At 38.2% G+C, this 24898-nt stretch overlaps 1 protein-coding gene across 2 annotated transcripts in view; it reads right to left on the bottom strand.

Annotated features, from left to right (window-relative positions):
* The window catches only part of ngef (neuronal guanine nucleotide exchange factor), a 72721-nt gene that overhangs the window by 14616 nt on the left and 33207 nt on the right, over positions 1–24898 (bottom strand). For both annotated transcript variants that reach the window (XM_059948502.1, XM_059948510.1), the window contains 9 exons: positions 21875–21969; positions 17610–17890; positions 14217–14377; positions 11578–11730; positions 8380–8509; positions 7605–7679; positions 3837–3926; positions 3050–3213; positions 2045–2203 (listed from right to left, as the gene is read on the bottom strand). In XM_059948502.1, the coding sequence (XP_059804485.1) occupies positions 2045–2203; positions 3050–3213; positions 3837–3926; positions 7605–7679; positions 8380–8509; positions 11578–11730; positions 14217–14377; positions 17610–17890; positions 21875–21969 (1308 nt within the window). The remainder of the gene's footprint in view (positions 1–2044; positions 2204–3049; positions 3214–3836; positions 3927–7604; positions 7680–8379; positions 8510–11577; positions 11731–14216; positions 14378–17609; positions 17891–21874; positions 21970–24898) is intronic.

Below are 24898 nucleotides of genomic sequence, written 5' to 3'. Positions count from 1 at the left end.
TTGAAAGATGTGTTGAGAAACTCTCAGATCTCAGTCCACAACCTCCCCTTTAAAAACTCTTTAAAATTGCACCTATCAGTTTGTATTGTTTATTCTTATTCTTTCTACCAAGATCATCACTTCACACTTTGCTGCATCAAATTTGTCTGCCATATGTTCACACGTTCCATCAGGTAGTATATGCCCTAAGCAAATCTATAGTCACCTCCTTACAATCCCCTGCACTGTCAGTTTATGCTGTTTGTAAATATTAAGAAGGTGCAACACCCGTTAAGTTCAAATTTATATGAAAATGTTAAAAAAACAGCAGAGGTTGCTGTGCTAAACTAATGTAGGAGAGAACATCTTCCTCCCTCTGAAGAGCTCAATTTTGGCAAAACATTTTGTATCCTTGCTGTTATTGACCCAAAATGCTCATTGATATAATATGCATTACATCATCAAATACCAACTTAAATACTATTTATTTAACACAACTACAGTCTATATCCTCTCTCTCTGTTATCCCATCAAAAAGTGTTAAAGATGCTCTCATTATTCCAGCTTGTCGGCAAGATAATTTGAACATTAGCAATAGCAGTTGAAAGCCTTGATAAACATTCTACATTATGTATTAGAGCTCTGTGTCTAATGTAATAATTCTTTTGGCTTACTCCACTATACAGTACAATCATGGCTAACTCTTAACTTCAGTGCAATTTTCATACATTACCTTAATATTTAGAATACTTTTAAATTTTATAGATAATTTTAGTTACTTGAGACATTTAGTCACAATTTTGAATAAGGCCCCATGACATTAACTGGAGGCAGTCGTTCAATTAACTATTATATCTACAGAAGATGAATCGCAGAAGTGAAGACAGTGATATAAGAAGGGTGTGGAGACTGTGGAGATTTTCATAGGTGGTGTACCAGGATGCTGCCTGATTAAAAAGTATAAGCTATAAGAAAGAATTGAACAAATTTGGGTTGTTCTCCCTAGAGTGTTGGAGGCTTAAGGCAGACCATATAGAGGCATTTTTTTTAAACTATGAGAGGCATAGCTAGGATAGACAGTCAGAATCTATAAATATCAAACATCAGAGGTTAAGTTTTGAAATTTTGAGTGCAGCAGTTTAAAGGTGACATGAAGGGATTTTTTTTTACACAGAGAGTATTAGGTGTCTGGAATTGGGTATCAGAGGTGGTGGTGGAAACAGAGAGTTTGGTGGCTTTTACACATGAATATGAAGGATATGGAAAGATATGGATGATACACAGGGGGAATGCATTAAATATCGAACTGGCACAACAGAGTTCTGTTCAGTGCTGTACAGTTCCATGTTCTTACTGCTTTTAAATTAATCAACAACGTGGATGTAGCACTGGTAGCAAAATGGCTGCATGCACTGAGATTCCAAATAAAACAGAACTGAGAAGTGTTTTGACAACAGAATCTTTAATAACTTCTATCTTGTGTATTATTAGAATACAATTTGCATAAGTTTTTAAACGAATAACTGTGTGGTGATTTATTTTCGCTTTGCTTCCTTCTGAGGCTAAGTGAGCTGACAGCCAGCCCTGCTGTTTTTCAGAGATACTTATTATATTCACAAATAAATAACTGGGAGAAGAAAATAAGGGATTAATTTTGCTAAATATGTCACAATCCACAAGCCGATGTGAATAAAGATTCAAGTTGTACATTATTGTCTGATAATTGTAGGTAGAATGATTTACATCCCATCATTATATGCACACAGATTCACAAAATCCATCAATTGTCTGAAAATTGACAGAGTTGAAATGGAAGGAACAGTTCAACCCCTGAAACAAAATAAAGTGTTAGAAATAAAAATGGAAGATTATTCATCAGGATTATTAAAATTATGCAAAATACCATCTTGCCTATTATTTCTGCAATTTGCACTCCTGTCGTCTGTGAGAATAATTTGGCAGGTGGATTTGTTGAAATCAATTTCCTGTTAAAGATTTTTGTAGCAGTATGAGTTCTGATACACATTACTAATTTACAAGCCCTTCCCTCTATTAAGACACTTACAGTGACTTTGCTTTCAGCATATATTGAATCTCCCGGTCATTACTATTCTCCAAGAGTCGCAGGGTGAAGACATTTGCTAGTGCCTGCCCTTGATCTTCCAGCTCTTGAACTCGAAGTAAACCTCGAAGTGCATAGTCAAACACTTCATATTTGTCACCACTGGAAAGGAGAAGTATCACAGTTAACAATATCTGTGCTGAATAATTTAGGAAACAAGTTCAATAGGAATCACACAGTAATTCATTATTGTGAACCTAACTATTCTCTAGTTAAATACAATTCATTATCAGCATGAGATAACACAGGTCTGTTCCTCCTAATGATACTCTGAGGTCTAAGCTCTTAAGTAATCATAATCCACTTTCCTGTGTTTTTTACCACATTGCCTTGTAGTTAAAGCTGCATCTTAAATTCCTTCAAGGCTATTGGTCACATTGTAGGATTCCACAACAGCAAAGGAAAACATATCCTTTCGCTTTTGTCTGGATATCCTGTATGTACTGTATATTGAGGGGAAGAATGTTAGCATAATTCTCTCAATTTAGGCAACGAGTGTCAGTAGCAATAATTCAAAGATTAGAAATAATGGCCAGATGTAGTGTGAAGCTACATCTGATTTGTCCAAACAAGGTACCTCAGAAGATACTTTCAACTGGGTCAGAATTATATCTTCCCTGTTTCTCACTTTCTGGTCATCTTTAGTGAAACAGCTATCTTGCACAGACTTGAGAACAGTTTTCTGCTGAAGAGCCATGTACATAAACCATTGCATCACATTACTGCATCGGTACCTCACAAACCAGAAATTCAAGATAAAAGAGGAGCAAATAATTTCAGATTTCAAAATGTAACAATACCACAGAACAAAATCAACAGGTCTTCAATGAAGGACTTCTTAGCAGAAATACAAGTTTTAAAACCTATCCGGGTTATCTATAGCCACACATAAATTGACCTAATTCCTCCATGTTTCTGATACCTTTGATGTTTTTTTCAAGAACTTACTAGGATTGTTTCCTGGTTATTAGAAAAAGGTCATTGAACAAAATCAGGTAGACCGGCTTGAATAATTTCTTCTTCCGAAAAGTTCGAGTTGCTTTCTGTACAGACATTTGTTCAAGTTCACCTTCCTTCAGCAGCCACCGGGAATGGGAGATAATTGGCACAGACTGAGAAAGGCAGATATTTCAATTAGATGCAACCTTTGGCAGTAATATAGTAGTTTAGAGCTTGTACAGTTATTGCTGAAAAACTCTTCAGAATGTGAATTAATGGGTGAAAGCTGTAATTCTGCACAAATCACAATTAGAAATTTGCTTTACTTATTGTAACAAACAATATTTAAAATTTCAAAAGGAAAATGTTTCATTCTATATCAGGCTGAAGGACACTGTGCTGCTGTTGTAAGGTTCTTCAAAGGACATCTTGCATGATAAGGCAAACTCTTGACCTCACAATCTAACTTGTCATGGCCATGCACATTACGGGCTGCCTGCATGGCACTTCCTCTGCAACTGTAACACTATATTCTGCTTCCCTTACAAATTTTCCCTTATACCAACTGGATGTAGTGATATCATGAAATGGTGTGCCAGGGCAACATGCCAAACAAAATTTTTCCACTGTGTTGTACATTGGTACATATGACAATAATAAAACAATTTACCAATTTGTTTTCTTTTTTACCCTACACATTACTTTCCCTGTTTTGCTCACTGCATTCTGTTCTGATGAACTTTTGGTCTACTAGCCTTCAGATGCAGACGTCTTTATTAAATTTTTTTGTACATACCTTGACTTTAAATTCTAGCTTCTTCTCAAAATTGATCAGCTGTTCAGTTCTGCTCATTTTTTTCACACGTTCACTGCACTCTTTGATTATCTTCAACAAAAGATAAGATGACTCTTAATAGGGAAATTTCATGCACAATGTATCTTTAACTAATCAAATATAAAAATACTGAAGGATCAATTTTCTGTGATCATTTTTGTCACTGCTAACTAGTTTATTTTGTAATTATGAATTAAATGACTGATTTATGCTCATCATTAAAAATGATGTGTGAAATTGGCAAGATTTTCTTGGCAAATGCCACAGTTTGGAAACCACATTCAACAATGATGCTTGATAAAGCTGCTGGTTCAAAAAAAGTTCAGAGGTTCATTTATTATCAATGTAAGTATGCAGTATACAAATTTGAGATTTGTCTTCTCCAGGTAGTAACAAAACAAAAAAAACCATGGAAGTCATTCGAGTAGAAGCATCAACCATCCCGCACAAGAGAACAAATCACACAAAACTCAAACCCCCACCCCTTCCCTCGCACAAAAAAATTAATAGTTCCTCCAAATAAAATTTGCTAGTTGGCCGACTAAATGATTAGTAGGATTATAGACTGCGTCTTTGCTATTTATGAAGGATATGGATACTGACACCCCACACATATTACATAGATGGTACTGAGGCTTCTGGTCATGGTACTAAAGCTGCAATGATATACAGCAATCAGTCCCTCCATAGATATAACAAATTTTCTGTCAGCTTGTCAAAAAAGTGTGGGTTGAGGTCTGAAACACTTATGCATTTCAGACCTCAACTCACGCCCACACTCCTGGTCCCAGCACAAACCTACCCTCATTGTTGACTCTGAGTGTTCCCAACTTTGGCCACACTGCAGTCATTGACATTTTTCTACTTGCCAGCACAAGGCATCAAAATCAATCAGTCTCATGACATACACCAGGTATCACAGCTCCAGGGTCTGGAGGAACATACGATATTTACCAACATATCCAGTAGTACTACACTAACTTTTCAATTGCATGGATCCATGGGTAGTAACAAATATGGTTTACTGTGCAGAAAATTAGAACGATGCCACACAGGAATGGTTCACATTTCAAGCTAGAAGCCCACATCAGTAATAGAATAAATTTCTGGTTCATTTGAACTATTCCTACAAGAAAATCCTTAGATATGTTTTCAATTGATTCCTTTTCATTACAACAGTTGCATGTATTTTGTGAGACGTTCACATTAAGGTCCATAACATTGCAAAATATATTTATTTAAATACCAGATATATTTCTCACCTAATATGGGTTAAATATAAAGAAATTTCAATATACAAAGGGGTTTTAAAATGATAAACATTTTTAATTATTTGTTTCAATGTTAAACCTGTTTTTTCCCCGTTATGGTTCTTTGATGGTCCTGGCATGTACTTGCTGGAGTTTAGAAGAATAAGGGGGGGATCTCTTTGGAAAACCCATTGAATATTGAAAGGCCTAAATGTAGAAAGTGGGGAAGTCTAGAACTTGAGGACACAGTCTCAGAATAGAGAGGCATCCATTAAAAACAGAGATGAGGAGGAATTTCTTTAACCAGTGGGTAGCGAAACTGTGGAACTCATTGCCACAGGCAGCTTTGGAGGTCAAGTCACTGGGTATATTTAAAGAAGACATTGATAGTTTCTGATTAGTCAGGGCATCATAGGTTACGGAGAGAAAGCAGGAGAATAGAGTTGAGAGGATAATAAGTCAGCCATGATGAAATGGTGGAGCAGACTTGATGGGCTGAATGGCTTAATTCTGCTTCTACATTTTATGGTCTTAAGGTCATATGACATTTCCATCATTAATGTTCTGCTGAATATTTGGAATTATATCAAGTGCTAGCAGACTTGCATTTAAGGCGAAAGGTTGAATGTTTAAAGGACGTGTGGAGCAAGTTATTTTTAAACATAGAGATGGACAAGTGCCTGGAAAAGACAGAGTAATGGTGGAAATAGATATGACAGTGGCATTTAAAGAGTTGTTCGATGGACATGTGAATGCATAGGAAACGGATGAATATGGATCCTGAGCAGGCAGAGGAGATTTATTGTGTGGTGTTCATTGTAAATATCATGGGCCAAAGGGTCTATTCTGTGCTGTACTGTTCTATGTATGTTCTTCTATTGTGGGACCATTTTTATTTATTAGTTATGAGATGCTTGCTTTTAATTATCAGACAGAAGAAGAAATACTTTAACCCACTTACTAGTTGAAAAGGAATTAACCCACACCAGTCCATTGGAACAAAAAGAGGATGCACTGAAAGGAACCCACTACCTACATACAAAGCCAGAAACAGCCGCTCCTCATTATTAGCTCATTAATCGTCATATGGCCATACATGAAACAAGGCATTGGTATATTGTGGCACTTGGTCATTTAAATACAGTCATGATTTCCTTCTTGAGTGTTTAGTATGGAATCTACCAACTATTAGCAAGCAATACTACCTAAACAGGCTTGCACAGGATAAAGTGAGCATTAAAATAATCTGCAATTAAAAAGCAAAATAAAATCAGCATTTAGAAATCTGAAATATAATTAGAAAATGCTGGAGGTATTCACCATTAAGAGGGTTAAAAGTCAAATATTATGTTGCTGAGAAGACGGAGAAAGCAATGGAATATCAAGAGCAACTGAATGACACAAGTAGGGGTGATGTCAGCTGAAAGAGGGCAGTAAAGGTTTGTTAGTCACAGCCGATCATCTTGGAAAAGATGTAGGTGGAAGGAGATGAATGAGAACAGACAGGAAGTAAGAATATAAAAAGGATAGATTGATCTGTGTGAAGTAAAACACTGCAGGTGCTGTAATTCTGAAAGAAAAATATACGATCCAGTTCTGATAACAAGTCATCAGCTCTCGTAGATGCTGCCTGACTGTTGGGTATTTCTAGTATTCTCTGATTTTATTTCAGACTACTGTCATCTATCCCACACTTCCTGCATGGATATGTTTTTATTTTCTCCTTCTCTGTTCACATTCATGGTCTTTTATTTCCATCCCCTCCAAACAGATTAGCTTGATCAATGAGCCCCAGCCACCCGCTCTTATTTACCATTCAGTCTCTCAATCTTTTTCATCTATTATTTCCCCATACTACATCCTCCCCTACAACTTAAAACACATTTAATTTCTACCTTTTCCTACTTCTTTGAAAGTAAGCTGAAATATTAACTGTTCTTCTCTCTCCACAGATGCTGTCTGACATTATTTTCAGCTTTCTCTATATTAATTAATATTTACCAAAATCCTTATTTCCCTTTCTGTCTGTAAACTAATTTGCTTATAAAATATATGGATTAAATGCTAGCTTACATACTGATTTTCCCTTTTCTCTTGTCTGAGATTTCCTAATTAAATATTACATACGATCAGAAATAAATTCTGAAGAGGTGCATGTAGTGCTCAAGTGGGGATCTTAATGAAATAATATATATGTATGTTGTCACAGTTCTTCACAATATAATGTGATGCCTTTGTCACATACAATATCACTACGCAAGCAATCAAGAATGATAAATACTTGCATGACAGATGTAACGAAGGTAAGAATAGAGAAGAGGAAAAGCAACTAAACACTGGAATTCACGGCAGTGAATATCAGGAGACTTATAAGGAATATTAGGAGATTTGTACACATTTATTACCCAAAGGTAAAACCATAAAAAAGGAGTGAAGAAAGAAGGTTAATTTAAACTGTTAAGAGAGGTTAATCTTGTACCTTTTCGATTTCTTTATGTGCCCTCACGGCTGTGCTCTCTCTCTTTGACTCTTCTTCAGCTATTTTCAAGATATTCTGATGGACACAATTGTATTCAGAGACATAAATTACTTAGCATCAAATTCTTCAAAGTTTTGAAGATTTGTAAATTTCTTGAACAAATACCAGTGCTTAGTGGGCTAAAGAAGAACTGGAATGGAAGGCTCCATGTGTACTGCATTCCCTCCCAGAGCAGGGAGGACGTGACTGTCTTACAGATAAGAAGGAATGATCTCATTCAACCACAATAAGTGATAGTAAAATGTTAGCTGGCCTTACTGAGATATTGTCAGATATTTAAGTGGTTTCAGTCCACAGACAAATCAAAATTATGTTAATTATTTTTTTAAAGTTGCAACATCTTGTGTACGAATTTTATGAACATGACATGATCTCTTTGCAAAATCAGTGATCCAATAAATAAGCTTTAAGCAACAAAATGTTCATGTTACATCTGACTGAGCTCTGTGTGAAGGGAAGCCTTCATTAAATAATTTTAAAATATATATATTATTTTCAATGGTTGTGAAATATTTACACATTCATAACATTTAATAGCTTTTTGTTAAATTACATTTTACTGTGCAGTATAGAAGTGGAGAGGTACTTGACCCAATTCAGCAATTTGGAGTAATGTATTATTGATGCCCGATGAAATGAATGATTACCTTTGTCATAATGATCACCACACTAATAGGCAATGAAATATCTCCATAAGATGTTCTTGGGTTGTTACCTGTACCAGTAGCTTTAAACGTGTTATCCTTTGAAAAGGCAGGATGAGAAAGGAGGGGAAGGGCAGTCCTCTACATTTCGGATCTTTCTCGAGTTCAGCCATCACATTACGAAACTGAAGGTTATTCTCCCTTTAAAGAAGAAAATGCAGTTTCATGCCAGAGGTTAATCTGCAAATCCTGTGGAATAGAACTCAATCTGTCACAAATATGCCCACTTTGGGTTTTAATGGAGGCGTGGTGAAAGGTGGGCAGCTAATCCAGTCTCAGGAAGTAGGCTTTTGAATATTATGGCTCAGGTTTTTTTTAACAACTGTTACATTTTGGCCCACTGGCAACTTGCTCCTGAGGGAATAGTAAACATGACAATTGAAAGGAGGTGAGAATGGCTGTACTTGTACAATTTTCACAAGCTCTGCAGCGCTGTGTTGGCAAAAAGAGCAGGAGTGTTTCCTCCGGATCAAACACTCTTCCTGTAAATTACACTCGTGTTCAGCCACTTTCTGCCCCAACTACAATCTGTTCTCTACAACAATCAAGTCTCTCTTCATGCAGCAGGGTCCCAAGTTAACCATTCCTTTACATTACCTGACTTCTATTGTCCCTCGCACCACCCCATCACTATATGTACCTTCAGTAACCCTCAGCATCCTTCATCCACAGCCTCAAATATTTACCAATACTTGCAGGCTTTAGGAATTCAGAATTTATTTAAATTTTATATCCATCCTACAACGTGAGGGCATAAAATGCTTTGCGTTATGACTGTTGTACAAACATGTGAATTTAAAAGTCTAATACTTGTAGAAAGAAGCTGTCCCATAGACAGACAGACAGACATGCTTTATTGATCCGGAAGGAAATTGGGTTTCGTTACAGTCGCAGCAACCAAGAATAGTGTAGAAATATAGCAATATAAAACCATAAATAATTAAATAATAATAAGTAAATTATTCCAAGTGGAAATAAGTCCAGGACCAGCCTATTGGCTCGGGGCATCTGATACTCCGAGGGAGGAGTTGTAAAGTTTGATGGCCACAGGCAGGAATGACTTCCTATGATGCTCAGTGTTGCATCTCGGTGGAATGAGTCTCTGGCTGAACGTACTCCTGTGCCTAACCAGTACATTATGGAGTGGATGGGAGTCATTGTCCAAGGTGGCATGCAACTTGGACAGCATCCTCTTTTCAGACACCACCGTCAGAGAGTCCAGTTCCACCCCCACAACATCACCGGCCTTACGAATGAGTTTATTGATTCTCTTGGTGTCTGCTACCCTCAGCCTGCTGCCCCAGCACACAACACTGGCCACCACAGACTCATAGAACATCCTCAGCATCGCCTGTTGGTTCTGGCTTTAATGCTTCTTTATGAACTGTTAAATTAGAGTTTCTGGCCAAAATATTTCAGACCAGACCTCAGGCTGCTGGCAGCTGGAAACTCCATTGAAAGGAAACTTTCAGTTGGGTTCAGCAGAAACTAAACTTTATATCTCAAGACAACCCCTTTACAATATTTTCCTCCAGGTTAAAACCAAAGTAACAGCTCTGTAAAATGAGAAACAATACTAGTGTGAACTTCAGCAACAACCTAGGTATTCTTTACATCCAATTACCCAATAACTCAAGATTTTGTTTCCTACATATGTATCCCAAAACCACGCTAAATGTTATGCACATGCTCGTTCACCGAGATGGTGACTGAGGCCAGACAGAAGATCTGGAAATAAGGAGAACACTAAACGTTTGAAGCCCTGGGGACCACGTCACACACTCTCTATAGGTAAATGCATAAGGACAGTTCACTAGCAGCATGCACACTCTGGAACCTTGGTGGATTTTAATTAAAGAGTGATTCCATGAAACTCAGCATTTTCAAATGCAATTGTTACATTGTATATAGGATTTTGATGTTTAAATGCTCCATTTTGAAATTTTTCATTATTGTTGGGAATTGTTAAGGTGCACACCCCAAGAATTCTTTACTCATCAACAATATTTAACCAAGTAAAACAATGTTCATTGCTTGTCAGAACTACCATAATTTCCAAAAGAAATGGGAAATATCACTTCATGCAATGTGGGGAGGTAAGCAGTCTAGACACTATAAAATTTAACTAAAATTAATAAAATGCTGGGAAGGCTAAGCAGGTCAGATTCTCTCTGTAGAGAGGGAATGATTCATGTTAATATTTCATGTCTTTTGGATCATTAGATAAGACCATAAGCACATAAGATATAGGAGCAGAATTAGGCCATTCAGCCCATCAAGTCTGTTCCACCATTCCATTATGGCTGATCCCACTCAACTTCATACACCTGCCTTCTCACCATATCCTTTGATGCCCACAGACTTGGCCTCACACTGACTGTGCAGAGTATTCCACAGAATCACTACCCTCTTGGTAAAAAAAAATTCCTCCTTACCTCTGTTCAAAAGGGTTGTCCCTCTAGTTCTGGATACCTCCACCATAGGAGACATCCTCTTCACATCCACCCTATCTAGTCCTTTCAACATTTGGTAGGTCTCAATGAGATCCCCCTGCACTCTCCTAAATTCCAGTGAATACAGGCCCAAAGGTGCCAAACTCTCCTCATATGTTAACCCCTTCATTCCTGAACCATCCTCATGAACCCCCTCTGGACTCTCTCCAATGACAACACATGATTTCTGATATATGGAGCCCAAAACTGTTGACAATACTTAAAGTATAAACCTTCACAATGTTAGGTATGTTTAAGACAGAGATAAATAACTAATTGAAAGATCAAGGAAAAGGGTTATGGGGAGTTAACATACAAGAGGAATTGAGGTCAACATAAAGCACTCATGATTATGTTCAGTGGTGAGGTCTAGAAAGATGAGTAGCTTTTCCTGTTCCTATTTTCTTGTATCTTATCACACATCATCAGAAGCAGTCCAGAGAAGAGTCCAGAGAGATGAATCCTTATCTCCTTTATCCCAATGTTGCATACTACTGTGTATTTAGAAAATAACATGTTTCTTTTAAAACTCAGATTTGTCTCCTCAAATTAACACCAGAAAATGTTATACATCTGGGTGAGATATTAGAGCTATTTTTAGGCTGCTAGTACAATTAGCCAGACGTGTGCCCAGGCATAAATAGACACAAACACACATTCTAGAATAAATATTGCTTCACTCTGCCTTTCAGATACAAAAATAACCGTGAAACATACATTGATCGTCGATAAGCAGCCTCTTGGTAGCTCTGGTTTGTAACATATGGGATGTAGACATTAAAGTAGCCAACTGTGTGTTCGTACACAATATCACAGACATCCGAGATAACAATGTCCTCTTCCACACGGTGCTCCAGATCACGAAAGAATCTGAAAAAGTAATAAATAATCCATAAAGTGATGTTTGCTGATAATGATAGTGAGATATCTGCATATTTGTCTGCACTTGCTTTCTGACCTTTGTTATTACTTTGTTGCTTAATATTTTAGAATTGTGAATTCCTTTGGACAGATATCTTGCTGGGAGAGCTCAACATGAAAAGAACAAAATTCAAATGCAAGACCAAATTGTAAGTACTGCGTGGGAGAACAGAATTCTTTCCCTTCATAAATACATTAAGAATTTCATTGAAGTGCTCTGGAAGCTGCTGACAACGCAAGCATTCATTGCCTTACCATTAGTCTTCCCTAAACTGCTCCAGTCCATCCAGAAAAGGATTAGCGTTGAGCAGGAAGCTTCAGGATTTTGATCAAGTAGTGATGAAGGGCCAGAAAATACATTTCTTAGCCATGATAATGATTTGACAGGATATTGTAGGACACCACTATTTGCTGTCTAGTCCCAGGAGGTCAAGGTGTGGGTTTGGACAGTGCTGTTGAAGGAGTCTTTGTATGTAACTGGAGCACACTGGAAGCTGTAAACAGAACTGAGCAATTCCATTACCCATGGACCCTCTTCAGTTCTGCCTTGTCCAGTCATTAACTTGAAGACCAAGAGAATCTAAAAACTTTCCCACCTTCAAAGGTGGAGGCCAAAATGTACTTCAGAACTAACTCACCTTGAGACAAACTGTTCAATGCAGATACCATTCTGGTATCTATCCATCAATGTTAGCCACATCGGTTGGTTTGGAGTCACCTGAGGTGTGATTGTATAAGGATAGCACATTTCTGTACATGAAAGACTCTGGCCTGTGTTTCCCCAAGCATAATTAACCATAATATATTTTTGTTTCATATGATAATTTAAATTGTTTCAAATTAATTTATATTTTTCAACTGCCATGGCTTTGACTGGGTATTTCAGGCTTCTGTCTTTTTAACCATATACAATTCCTGCAATGAATGGCGTGCTGTCTGACTCCACTATCCGCAAGTCAGGAATGTGACATGATACTCTCCACTTGCCTATCAATACTCAAAAGCTCAACATGATCCAGAATAATGTAGCCTGATTGATTGGTAACCTACTCATCAACACAGTTGTTCAATCCCTCCACTGCTGGCACAACACGGACATACCAGTCTGCTTCATTCTCACAGGAGTTACAAGCTGAATGGAACATCATGCAATCATCTGCACCCATCCCTAGACCTGACCTTACAATGGAAGGAAGGTCATTGATGAAGCAACTGAAGATGATCGGGTTCAGAACATTGCCCTGAGAAACTTCCGATTGTGATATTCTGACGAACTTCCAACAACCACAATCATTTGTAGAAGTGTCAGGGGGAGATGAGGGAAGGATTTTTCACTCAAAACATTGGATTCTGGAGCTTACATTCTAAATGGGTGGTAGAAGCAAAAACCTTCTTCACATTTCTTAAGTAATTGGATTGCAGGGCCAGTAACCTAGTACTAGAAGATGGGATTCGACTATAGAGGGTTTCTGGCACAGATGCATTGAGACAGCTGGCCACTTCTACCTCATAATCTGTCTATGACTTTCCCAGAGCACATTTTGTGCCCTTGGTTCTCTTAGCACCACTTCCAAGTAGTACTCAGTTATACTGATTGTTCGGCTTGTAAGTGGATTGTATCTGTGTATCAATTATTTAGTTAATTGAATTTGATTTCCCTGGTGTTGCGGTAGGATTTGAACTCACACATCTAGGTAATTAACAGGTTTCTGCATTACTAATCTTGCAATTCATCCTCTAAATTATTATTCTCAAGTAATCTTTACATAACTCATTTCACTTCAGGCTAATCATCATATTTTTCAGCAACAGGCAATGTCAGGATGCCACAAATAACAACTCAATGCCCAGGTAATCTGTATAAATTTGGATGCTGGTAAATTGATATTAACAACGGCATAGATAATTCCTTGATCTACCTCAAAATATATCAAGGGTTAACTCTCAGATGTGAGAAAAGATGTATCTTAAGTTGTATATTGTATACACACTTCCATAATAAATGTACTTTGAATCCTTTGGTTAATAATAATGAGTAGTAGTTTATTGATCCCGAGTGGGAAATTCTTTTGTTACAGCAGCAATATTTAAAAACATACTTAGCATGTGTATTCTCCTGTCGCACAGAGATGAACTGTTGTATATGCTCATTGCACTTGATAAGACAGATTTTCTGTAATGATCCTTTTGACAGCAGAGACGAATGAGTCTGTTCGAGAAGGTACTCCGCTGTTTATTCAGTCGGTCATGGAGAGGATGTGCCAGATTGTCCATAGTGGATAACAGTTTGTTTCCTCTCCACCACTAACTCAAAAGAGTCCAGGTTTAACTATTCAAAATATGGTTTATCTGTAATGAAACATTTCACTAAAAATGAAACTAATGAAAGTCTTTGCCAGGTCATAGATTTAGAAGACTTGATGCTCCTCACTTACCTTTCACTAGCTGCTTTGATTTCGAGGATGTTGGAGAAAATATGATGCTTCTCAATGGGAGTGAGTGTCTCACTGAGTTGCTCAGATTTCATGAAGTGGAAAACCAAGATCTCCAGACTCTTGTAGTAAGAAGCTTCGGATGTGACGAGCTCAAACATTGCCTGAAGAAAATGCAATGAATACGAATATCATGCCAAAATTAACGCTGTTGCTCATTTTAGCTGCTGTATTCTACATAGAAACATTCCTTATCTTAGAATCATTTCACTAAATGAATAGATAAGATCCCACATATTGATTACAATGGGTATGCTTATAAAAAGCGTCCTGTCTGATGTGTAGCATCTTGGTAAGGCAACAGTTCTGCACATGACTACAAGAAGCTGCAGAGAATTGTGGACACAGTCCAGCACATCATGGAAAGCAGCCCTCCTCTCTAATGACTCTGCCTAAGCTTCTTGCTACATCAATAATGTGCTGCTATAAGAATAATAAATAGATCCCTAGTATAAGTTAGACTCTTGACCTCACAATCTGCCTCATTCTGACCTTGCACCTTACTGTTTACCTTAGCTGTACTTTCTCTGTCACTAATACATTTTATTCCACATGGCTAGTGTTTTACCATGTTCTACTTTAATGCACTCTGTATTGGTCTGATCCATTAGAGTAGTATTGAAGACAAGTATCTCGGTACATGTGACAATAATAAACCAATTCCAAATCCAATTTATCTTTAGAGCAGGTGTACACATAATTCCATTATTTGCACAGTGGAATATTGGAGTAGTTTGTATTTCACAGGAAGTCATTTTCTTTACCCCCACACCCAGTTTACAAAAAGCAACCAAACTCTTCTTCTCATGCTGAGAACTCTTCAGGAATGCACCCACCCATTCCTGATGAAGGGTCTCAGCCCGAAACATTGGCTACTCTTTTCTCACGGATGCTGCCTGACCTGCTGAGTTGTGTACATAAACTCTTCTTCTTGTTTTCAGGACTTCTCCACTCACATTTGGAAAAACTCCTTTTTCCTTCTAATTTATTTTTCATTCCTTATTCAGACTTCTCTTCCATGCTACTGTTTTGTTCAGATTTCCAAATGTGATGCACAGTGTAGCTGAGAAGTTTCAAACTAACAGCAAGAGTTCTGCACCAGGTAGGTACTGGGATTAAAAGTGTGCACACTGTTTGCAGTGATTTCCTCTTGATATTCATCTGTAAATGTGGAGACTCCCATATCAAATATATATAAAATATAAATACTTGACACATAACTCATGTGTTGTGTTGTCATTCTGTAGTGAACTTTGTTCACCTACTGTCATTTATTCTTACATAAACATCATCAAACAAACCGCTAGAGTAGGAGTGAACGCCCAATTTGAGAGTGTACGCCCAATCTGGAGATAACCTTTTGAAAGTATTCCCTTCCTTGATGTGGTCATCTTGAGCAGAGTTTATTATTGATTAATGGATTAGTAACAACAGTTAAGGACTCATCCTTTTACCTTTAAAAAAAAGACTATCATTATTGTTACTAATTCATGAAACAATGAAAATCTCTGCTCAAAATTACCCTGGTGTGCAAACGAATTTTTAAAGAAGTTTATTACCAATTTGAGCTTGTATTCACAGTTTTACTATTAATAAAAGTATAATGGAAACTGAATAAAAAGACATTGAAAAATAACATCATATCTAGGTAAAATTGTTTTTGTGACTGTTCCCTTTCTAAACACTGATCTGTACACAAGGTCTGCAAAGATTTCATAACACTTATTCTTGCAATGGTCTAGCAGGCGCCAAGCTGGCATGAGATGTTTCCTGTGAAAGCATCTCTCTGTTCTCTGGTGGCAAAAAAAATCATTCACTGCTACATTTGGCAGTAAGGATAATCGTTATGTTTTCTTTTATCGTGGGTGGGTTAAACAATTGAGAGGTGGCACTGCATGCCATATGCAAGCAAAATTATTGCATGTGCCATCTTGAGCACACATGCCGTAGTCTCCCAAACCTCGATCAGGCTAGAGTAAGTGTGAGGTTTAATACTACCTTTTTATACGAGGGCTGATTGATAAATTCATGGCCTAAGGTGGAAGGAGATGAGTTGTTAACTTCAAACTTTCTGCATAATCGCTCTAAGAGTTGAACTGTACATGCATGTAATGAGAGCTGTATAACTCATCTCCTTCTACCTTAGGTCATGAACTTATCAATCACCCCTGCTGTGGACCTCTTCTGGAGGTCCAAGATGCCAACTTCTACAAAGAAGGGATCCGTATGCTCCACGACCGCTGGACTAAGTGTGTAAATGTAGGAGGGGACTATGTTGAAAAATAAATGTACTAGATTTTCTAAAATTGACCCCTTCTACATTAGGCCACAAACTTATCAATCACCCCTCATAAATACTCAGTATAATCAGAATCTCTAAAAAATATATTTCTGATAATTTCTTTATAACACTAATGAAAAGGGGCATTCCTAATTGTACAGTATGTCATGATTATAAAATTTAAGTGTTCTTAATTTCAAAGCAACTTATATAGACCAACATTTTTCCCTTGTTAGCTGATAAACTGTTAAATCACTATATTTAAGTAAGATAAAAATTATTTCAGGAAATAAAACAAAAGATTTTTGTTAGGAATGTTAAAGTAAAACTGATGACATCAGATATTGCATGAAATGTAGAGAACCCATAACAGTAGATCATCAGATTTGTCACCAGACAAATTTGAAATAGGCTACTGGATCACTTTGGAAAAATAACTCAAGCCAGTCCAGACCTTTAACTAGCCAGCAGCTTGATTGCATCTTTCCAGCACTTTTCCAGGATACAAGGGATGCCTGCCACCCTTGGGAAGATGATGGGTAAGCCTTCCCCTTGAACCACTGCAGTACGTCGGGTGAACGTAAACACAGTGCTCCCAAGGCAGTTTGTTCCAAGACTTAAGACCCAGTGGCATTGAAAAAACAGTGATATGTTCCATCTGGTGTACATGTGTGAGGGGAATCTTGTTCCCAGAAACCTGCTGCTCTTGCCTTTTCATGGTAGAAGTCATCGTTTTGGAAGATAGGTTTGGAAAGTGCGGTTGGAGTATTTTGTATTATTGTTATGTAAACAATAAAAACTTAAGTAAGTTTTGTTTCCGATATTGCTGTACAATTTAAATCATTTACAGTGCTCACAGTACAGGTTTAACTTGTCGACCAGATGAAGAAGCTTTTCAGATGTGTGATTTTATTCACTTCACACTGTTGGATTTTGTAAGTTTGTGAAATTAATCCATGGAAACATTTTACAGAATAGTCATAGGGATTCTGGAATGAATAGCATATTGAAATATAAAGCTACTCACAGGTTGTATTTCTATTTGTCTTTCTTACCTCCTGGAGTTTAATTTCCTTGCGACTGAGCGTACTCAACACTGTGCTGTTTCTTACTTTCTCTGTGTTCTGCCATAATTTCATGCCCAAATTACTCGAACTCGGACTGAGTTTAACTGGCTGTGATGGCACTTGAGTGGCAATACTGGTGTCACTTTTTACTTCCTGAGGTTTGGCTTCATTTGCAAACTCTGTTCTGTTCTTTTCAGTGCAATCCTGCATGCGCCTTGCCTCAATTTCTTGATATGTACTCTTCTCCCGATATTCCTGATACAGAAGTTCTAGGATAAGACAAATTATTGCATTATTTTTTTTTCAGCATTTGATGCCTTTGACTAACTAAACCTAGAAGCATTCTGTGTGATATTAATTAAGACCCTTGGCAGGCTGTCAAGTGAAGGGAACCTGTTAAATCAAAGGAAACAGCAGACAAAGAAATCAATATTCATACTTCTGACCTTAATATGCTGAATGGTCTTCAGGTAACCACTGCCATCATTAAAATGAAATCAACGACGACAAAGATCTCTCCCACAGGGGAGCGAAAGAAAATGTAATCATGTAGACCAATTATTTGTGCTTCCCAGAACCCAAGTTCATGGCCAAACTCTCATTATTCATTCATCTTTCCAGTTGAGTTCCTTTCATTCATTCATTCACAGAATTTAAGCAATGCAGAATTTATTTTCTACCCATTATTTCCACCCAACCTGACCAGCATTAGCTTGTTAGGCTATTTCAGAGACGGGACAGTGACTTCCTTCCCTCAGAATTATTAGAGACGCAAATTCTTTAACACAGTTTAGTAGTTTCACTGTGACGACAGCTTCTTATTCCAGAATTACTTAGTAATTTGGATTTACATTCTCTCAACAGTCTTAAAGGAGGTACAAGCTCATGTCATTAGAAAATTTGTCTCAGTCACTGGATATCTAATTAATATGTCACCACCAGTCCTGCTATTTTTTACATGAATTTCATCACTGGGGTAACCAATAAAGGAAAAAGTAAAGGTCAAGAAAACATAAACAAAAATAAATGCCTCAAGACAAATAATCAGCACTCTAGGCTCTACTTTCTTTATCTTTGGTAATGCTGCAGTAGAATCAATAAAAATCTGGCCTGAATACATGTTTGGCACTGACGTTGCCCTGGATTTACCTTTGGCATCATCTACACTTGGGAAGGTGTCAGACCTGTGGGGGCAGTTACCCTTGGAAATGGTGCCACCTTGTGGAGGAGTTGCCTTTGTGGGCGGATACTTGGGGAGGAGCTCCTGACTGAAAATATCAAAAGGGATCAGTGCAAACGCTTGGGCTAGAGGAAGCCCAAAGGTCTTCTTCTCCTTTGAAAATATTGATGGGGGATTTGTAAGTTGACTGGAAAGAAGCTGGTGGAGAGCAGTTAACAGAATTACCAGCATAACTAATAGCCAAGACCCCACTAGAAGATTCATTAATATGTTTTCATATTTTGAAGGAAGCCACCCTTTCACCAGACTCCCCACCCACCCTGCTCTCCCAGATAAGGATGGTTAGTAAGGGTCAGAGAAGAAATTATGCTCGCCACCCTCCTTACACATTGCACCCTGACTGGGCAAGCACACGCCCGATATTTGTCCCAAATAGTGGTCATCTCTTGCAATATTTATGCTATGTGACTATGCGTTGATGTCATTTGAAAATACCGGCTGTGAGATCTTCTGCAGGCGATTGCTTCAAGACCTTAGCTTCTGAGAGGGTGAAGACTAGGTTTAGCCACCCCTCCCGAATTGTGCTTTTTAATGTAACCTTCTAAACTATATTGCAACAAATATAGGTACAATATCATGCAGAATTCTCAGACATAATTCAACATGCTCTGCGACTGTTATATGTTGGAAAAATCTATGCTTCTCCCAGGTGCTAAAATGCCACTTACACTCCCTCTCCCAACTATCTTATGAGATGCTGCAATTTTCTGATGCCATTGTTACCTTCACATTGCCCCCTCCCTTTGCCCCTTTATAACTGTAGTTAAATGTCACTGAGTGATGACCTCTGGAATATGCCCAACCAAAACTTGCAATCTCTAATCACGGTTCTGCTTTGTAATTCTGGCATTATGATAATGAAACTGGGTTTACCTTATTGCTGTGACTTAATGGTTTAAATAAGTAAGCTATTCTTATGCAGAATGACCTGGTAAGAGACACTGTGTGGTAGTTTTCAATAAAGCTGTTAAGTTTTAAGGGATGTCAACTTTTATCTTTTTGAATAATTTGTTATCTAACTTTATTTTACTATTTCTCACTTGACGTAAAAGATTACTGCTGTTGTGGATATATGGGTTAGTCAAAATACCATCTAGTTTAGTGCATGACGTAACCTCAAAGAAGCGCATTCCTTGCTGTAATGTACAACAGTCAATTATGTGCCGTAGAGTTGTGCAACCAATACTGGGAAAGTAAACAGTAAATAGGGTTTTATTTTAGTAACTACCCACAGGTGTCAGCTTGGATCATGTGTTCAAATCCTGAGTGGGATTGGCACAACAACCTTCTGACCCATGAGTCAAGAAAGCCACTTTGGTAAAAATTTCCCAGAAAAAAAAGATTAACTTTAGGAAAATATGAAAAAAACCACGCAGTTAATTAGTTAAGCAGACCTTGGGGAGGTGTGTGTGTGTGTGTGTGTGTGTGTGTGTGTGTGTGTGTGTGTGTGTGTGTGTGTGTGTGTGTGTGTGTGTGTGTGTGTGTGTGTGTGTGTTTGTTTGTTTAAGTGGAAACGTGTTTGTGTATATTCATTTATATGCTGTGTACATGTTTCTGTGATTTGTGCACATGTTATGCCTGTGAGTGTAAGGTGGGTGCTGAGAACTCTGAGAGAAATTGGCAAGTTACAACCTCTCTGTGAAAGCAGTTAAGAAAATAATGCATCGGTACCAACTTCCCTGTTGGTAATTACCCACATGGAAATCTCAGAGCTTGGCTCTGGCATGAGCCTGCAGTGGCACCTTCTGCTCCTGTACTGCAGCTCGGGGTATTCTGTGGAGACTGTGCAGAAGGGGAACACTTACTGCTGGGTACCTCTGCTCTACCAGCTCTAGTAGTACTCTCTGAGTGATATCAGCTGTTAGTGCAAGATTCCTCCATGAATTGTCAGTGCTGGAGAGACAGAGAGGCTGGCATCAGCAGAGAGTTCACGTGAGCAGCATTTATTAGAAGTGATCCTAAGAGGTGTAACTCCATTATTGCAAAGTCGTCTTGTCCAGCATCAGCTGTGGTCTAGGGAGAAGCAGAGGTGGTGTATGGTGGGGTTATAAAGTGAGGGATGTTAATTATTTGTAAATGGCATTGGATAGGAAACCCTCAATTTTCAATGATCCTAACATGTAAGCAGCTTTACAATGACAAGGAGTTTGGTTTATGCAGCTTCCTCTGAGTGTGGCCATCTGAGCAGAGAGAGGCCTGCGGGACCAACCCCTGACAGAAATCCAGAGCAGAGTCCAATGCTGACTAGGTCACCTTTTCATTAAATCCTGCAACCAAGCAGTTGCCAATTTAATGTCCTGCATTGGCCAGGATCTAATCAGAAAGGACTTTGGTCCCAATATATTTTGCCCAGGTGGTGCCCTGAAAAGGATTTTCTCTGGAAATGTGACAACAAATGTCCAACACAGCTCTGATCATAAAGGCCCAAGCTATCAGCCTCCTAAGGCTTCATCTCTTAGTTGCACCATTAGCAGCAATAACAGCACAGACAACTGACTTTACTGACCATTTGCACCCATGTCTGTGTTAGGGTACAAATTAGCTGGACATCAAACAATGGAGCAGGTGGCCGGCACAGGGAGAGTGATGTGGGACTGGTTTCCACTGAGATATCAATGGAAGATCTGGGACAAAATTCTGCTCCTCGTTGGTTTGAAACTGTTAATGCAGGAAACCTTAAGCAACACGAACACACAATGGAAATTTCTCTTTCTGAAGCACCTAGCACTAATAACTATGTGCTATTGTTAATTCACCTTCCCACACATTGTCGGGCTCAGACACTCCCCCATGTCAACAGCCTTTGTTTCACTGATACGCATTATAAAACCATCAAAAAAAGGGAGGGGGAAACAAATAGGGGGTGAGGAACTAAGAAACAAATTGAATGTTTAAATTTACTCAGAGCTCTGAATACTTTTATTTCAGGAAACTAATGACAAAAGCCTCTATAAATTGCATAGAAGTAATAGCTTGAAATATTCCAAGACACTGATAATTCATAGTGCTGTACCTATGTTTTCAACAAAATGCCAAACATTCCTGAATCTGGATACGGAAGCATTTGCCGGAGAATTTCCATTTTGTTCTGAGCTTGTTTCAAGAAATCTAAAATGACACGGAAAGAAGTGATAATGAGTTGCATAGAAATACATGAGGAACAAAATACTTATTTGCCTCCCTACCTCAATACATTTAACAAGTATTATTTACTTGGCTGCTGTGTGCATCAGTCTGCTGGTTATTTTTCTTCTCTAATTTACTAATTTTAGTGCTTGACCTTTTTCCATTTCCTTCCATCTGCTTTGTGGCATCACTACACCTTCCTAATGCTTGCTAACAGTGGCTTCTTCATCTGTGCAGTGAGTTTTCCCTGGCTAAGTAAACACTGTGCTCAGGAATAAATAAGATTTGTGAGATAATGTGTATTGCTCCTGAGGCACAGGTGTTAAAAAAAATTGTTAGTATGGATCTTCTATTCTGTGTGAGACTTAATTTGTCTATCTAATATTCTGTTGATATCCAGGTGTGTCAGCATCAGAATCATTTGCTTTCCATAATCAGCCAAATGAGATTTGCAACGTTAGAACACGCACTGTTTTTCACACCATCAGAGACACACTGCCTGTTTTAAGAGCATTTCCTTGTAGCAGGATCCCTAATGGTGGAGGTCATCAGATAGACTTGGTCCATCCTTTAGCTTGATTTTGTTTTTGCCCAAAATAAAGCTGATTGGTTGAGTTAACTAGCAGTGCAACACGAGAACAAAGGAATCTCTAAGCTGACAGAACAAACCAAGAGATTGTCATTTAGAAAATGAGTCACACTTACTACTGATGCACTAATTTGTCAATGCATTAAATGAGAAGACTTAGCCCTTTCCCAAAAAAGAAAGTGAAGTTGGCTGAGGAGAGGATCGAGATTTTATTTGCACTGAAACTAGAATCGAGTGTTTCCCAATGACAGATACATTGCTATTTCTTCACTCAGTGGTGCTCAGGGTAGATCAGCAAACCTCAAAGGACTCAGCATTACAGGAGTCACTCTCAAGCTACATAAAAATGATGCTCTGGAGATGGTAAAAATCGCAGGGGAGGAAGGACATGGTAATCATTCTTCTGTCTCAATCCTGCCCACAAAATCCACTGCCCTGATGAAGTCCAAAGCTGTGAGTGGCCTCATGAGATTGCCAAGTCTGTGATCGTCATTGTGGCAGAGACCGGGGTGGGGGGCAGCATGATGCACTGAGGTTCATGGAAAGAAAAACCTGTAAACAATTAGGGAGCAAGGCAAGATCCTCGGAAAACACTTGGGCAAGTAGACAATCAGCCTTAAAGAATTTTTGTCACCGTCTCATCATCAGAATGAAGACCTTTTAATTTGTGCCTCACTGGCGATTTTAACTCGATGTTCTATTTGATTTTACATGACTATTCAATGGTTAGAGTTTGCACCTTTCTAATTGACTTCGGTGAGGACAGAAATGGGAGTTGCATGCTTAGTGACCACATAGATCATGCTGACACTATACAAGTGTCCGGTAGGCCAATGTTAATAGTGCTAAGTAATATTAGGCTCAATCTCCTGGTGGGCCTGCAGTCACCCAATTTATAATCTCTGGCATGCTCTAAACAGGACCAAATCACATTTAGGTAAAACAAGCACATTAAAAATAAGTGTTATTCCATCTAATTTCTAACGTTTACATCGGCCTGGGTGATCAGATTAAAGAATTGAGAAATAAAAGTGCAAAAGTGACAAACATAAATTAGACTGAGTCAAATAAAAAAAATGACAGGAAAAAGTTGGTTAAGTGAGAGAAGAAAAGGGACTAAAGGGAAAAATAAAATCAATGCAAAAAAGATGTTTTCAATTAAGAACGAAAATCTGAAAAAGTGAGAATCCACGCTTAATTTTCAATGCCTGACAGGTTGATTAGGTAATAATCAACAAGTTGTTAATAAGCTGTTTACATGTGTAATTACACAATTTAAATTTCTATGGTGTGTTTAATATTCTTCTGCATTAATGGAGCAACTTCACACATTTAATACATTAGAATGGTGAGACAGAAAGGCCATTTTGCGGAGAATCACAACGACCTTAGGTTATTTGCTCTTAACTGCACATCTGCTCCTCATTGGGGTCGTTGTGCCATTTGTCCATCAAAAATAGTGAGCAATGTCACCCACGCCTTTATAGGGGGATGCTAATTCTGATAAGTTAAACTTTATGTACAATCCACATAGAGCTCCATTGTGTCAAATCTATTAATGGCTGAATGGGAAATAAACCTTCCTTTCCATATACTTTAATCCTGACCTCAAAAGGATTTTCCAAAAACATCGGTGTAGATTTTTCGGTAAGTGTATGTGTTTTGAAGGGAGGTGCACTTACAAGAAAAAACATCTCCTATTCAATGCTTGTGATTAGAATGGAGAATGGAGGGGATATGATGGTGAGTGTTAGTATCATTGCCAAAGAGGAACAAAAATATAGATCCTGCTAAAATGGGACACAGCCCTACAAAGTTTAGATAGCTCTGTAATATGCCACCATCACTTTTTTGAGCAGTGTCCAATATAATGTTACAGTCCCACCATTACTGGATACTGGGATCGCCTTTCATTTACACATGTCAATAACAGCAGAGCAACAGATCCAGTCTGAGTAAACATAGAAAGTAAGGCAAGCTACTCACGAGGCTCTGGGCATGAGATTTAACTTACATTTCCCCCATCTGAATTATGAATACTGGGTCTTCCTGCAAGTGCTCGTTCTTAAGGTTTAACACCAACCCTTGCATCCCTGTGATTAACGGATAATGTTCACTAAAGTATTTCCACTTGACATTTAACCAGTAAATGGTGAATTTAAGACCCATTGGATGAAGCAATCTCTGTCAGTTTAGGCAAATCACTGACAAGGCTGAGCGTTGCATTCATTTTGAACCTCAGCAGGGGATTTGCAGTTCCTTCACCTGTCAACTTTATGGACTCTAAGTGGCATTATCCTTTCCAAGAGAAAAATAACTTGT

This window comes from Hypanus sabinus, chromosome 2, assembly GCF_030144855.1.
Source record: "Hypanus sabinus isolate sHypSab1 chromosome 2, sHypSab1.hap1, whole genome shotgun sequence".
Classification (NCBI taxonomy): Eukaryota; Metazoa; Chordata; class Chondrichthyes; order Myliobatiformes; family Dasyatidae; genus Hypanus; species Hypanus sabinus.
The sequence above is the reverse complement of the archived record's forward strand: the minus strand, read 5'-3'. Positions and strand labels throughout refer to the sequence as shown.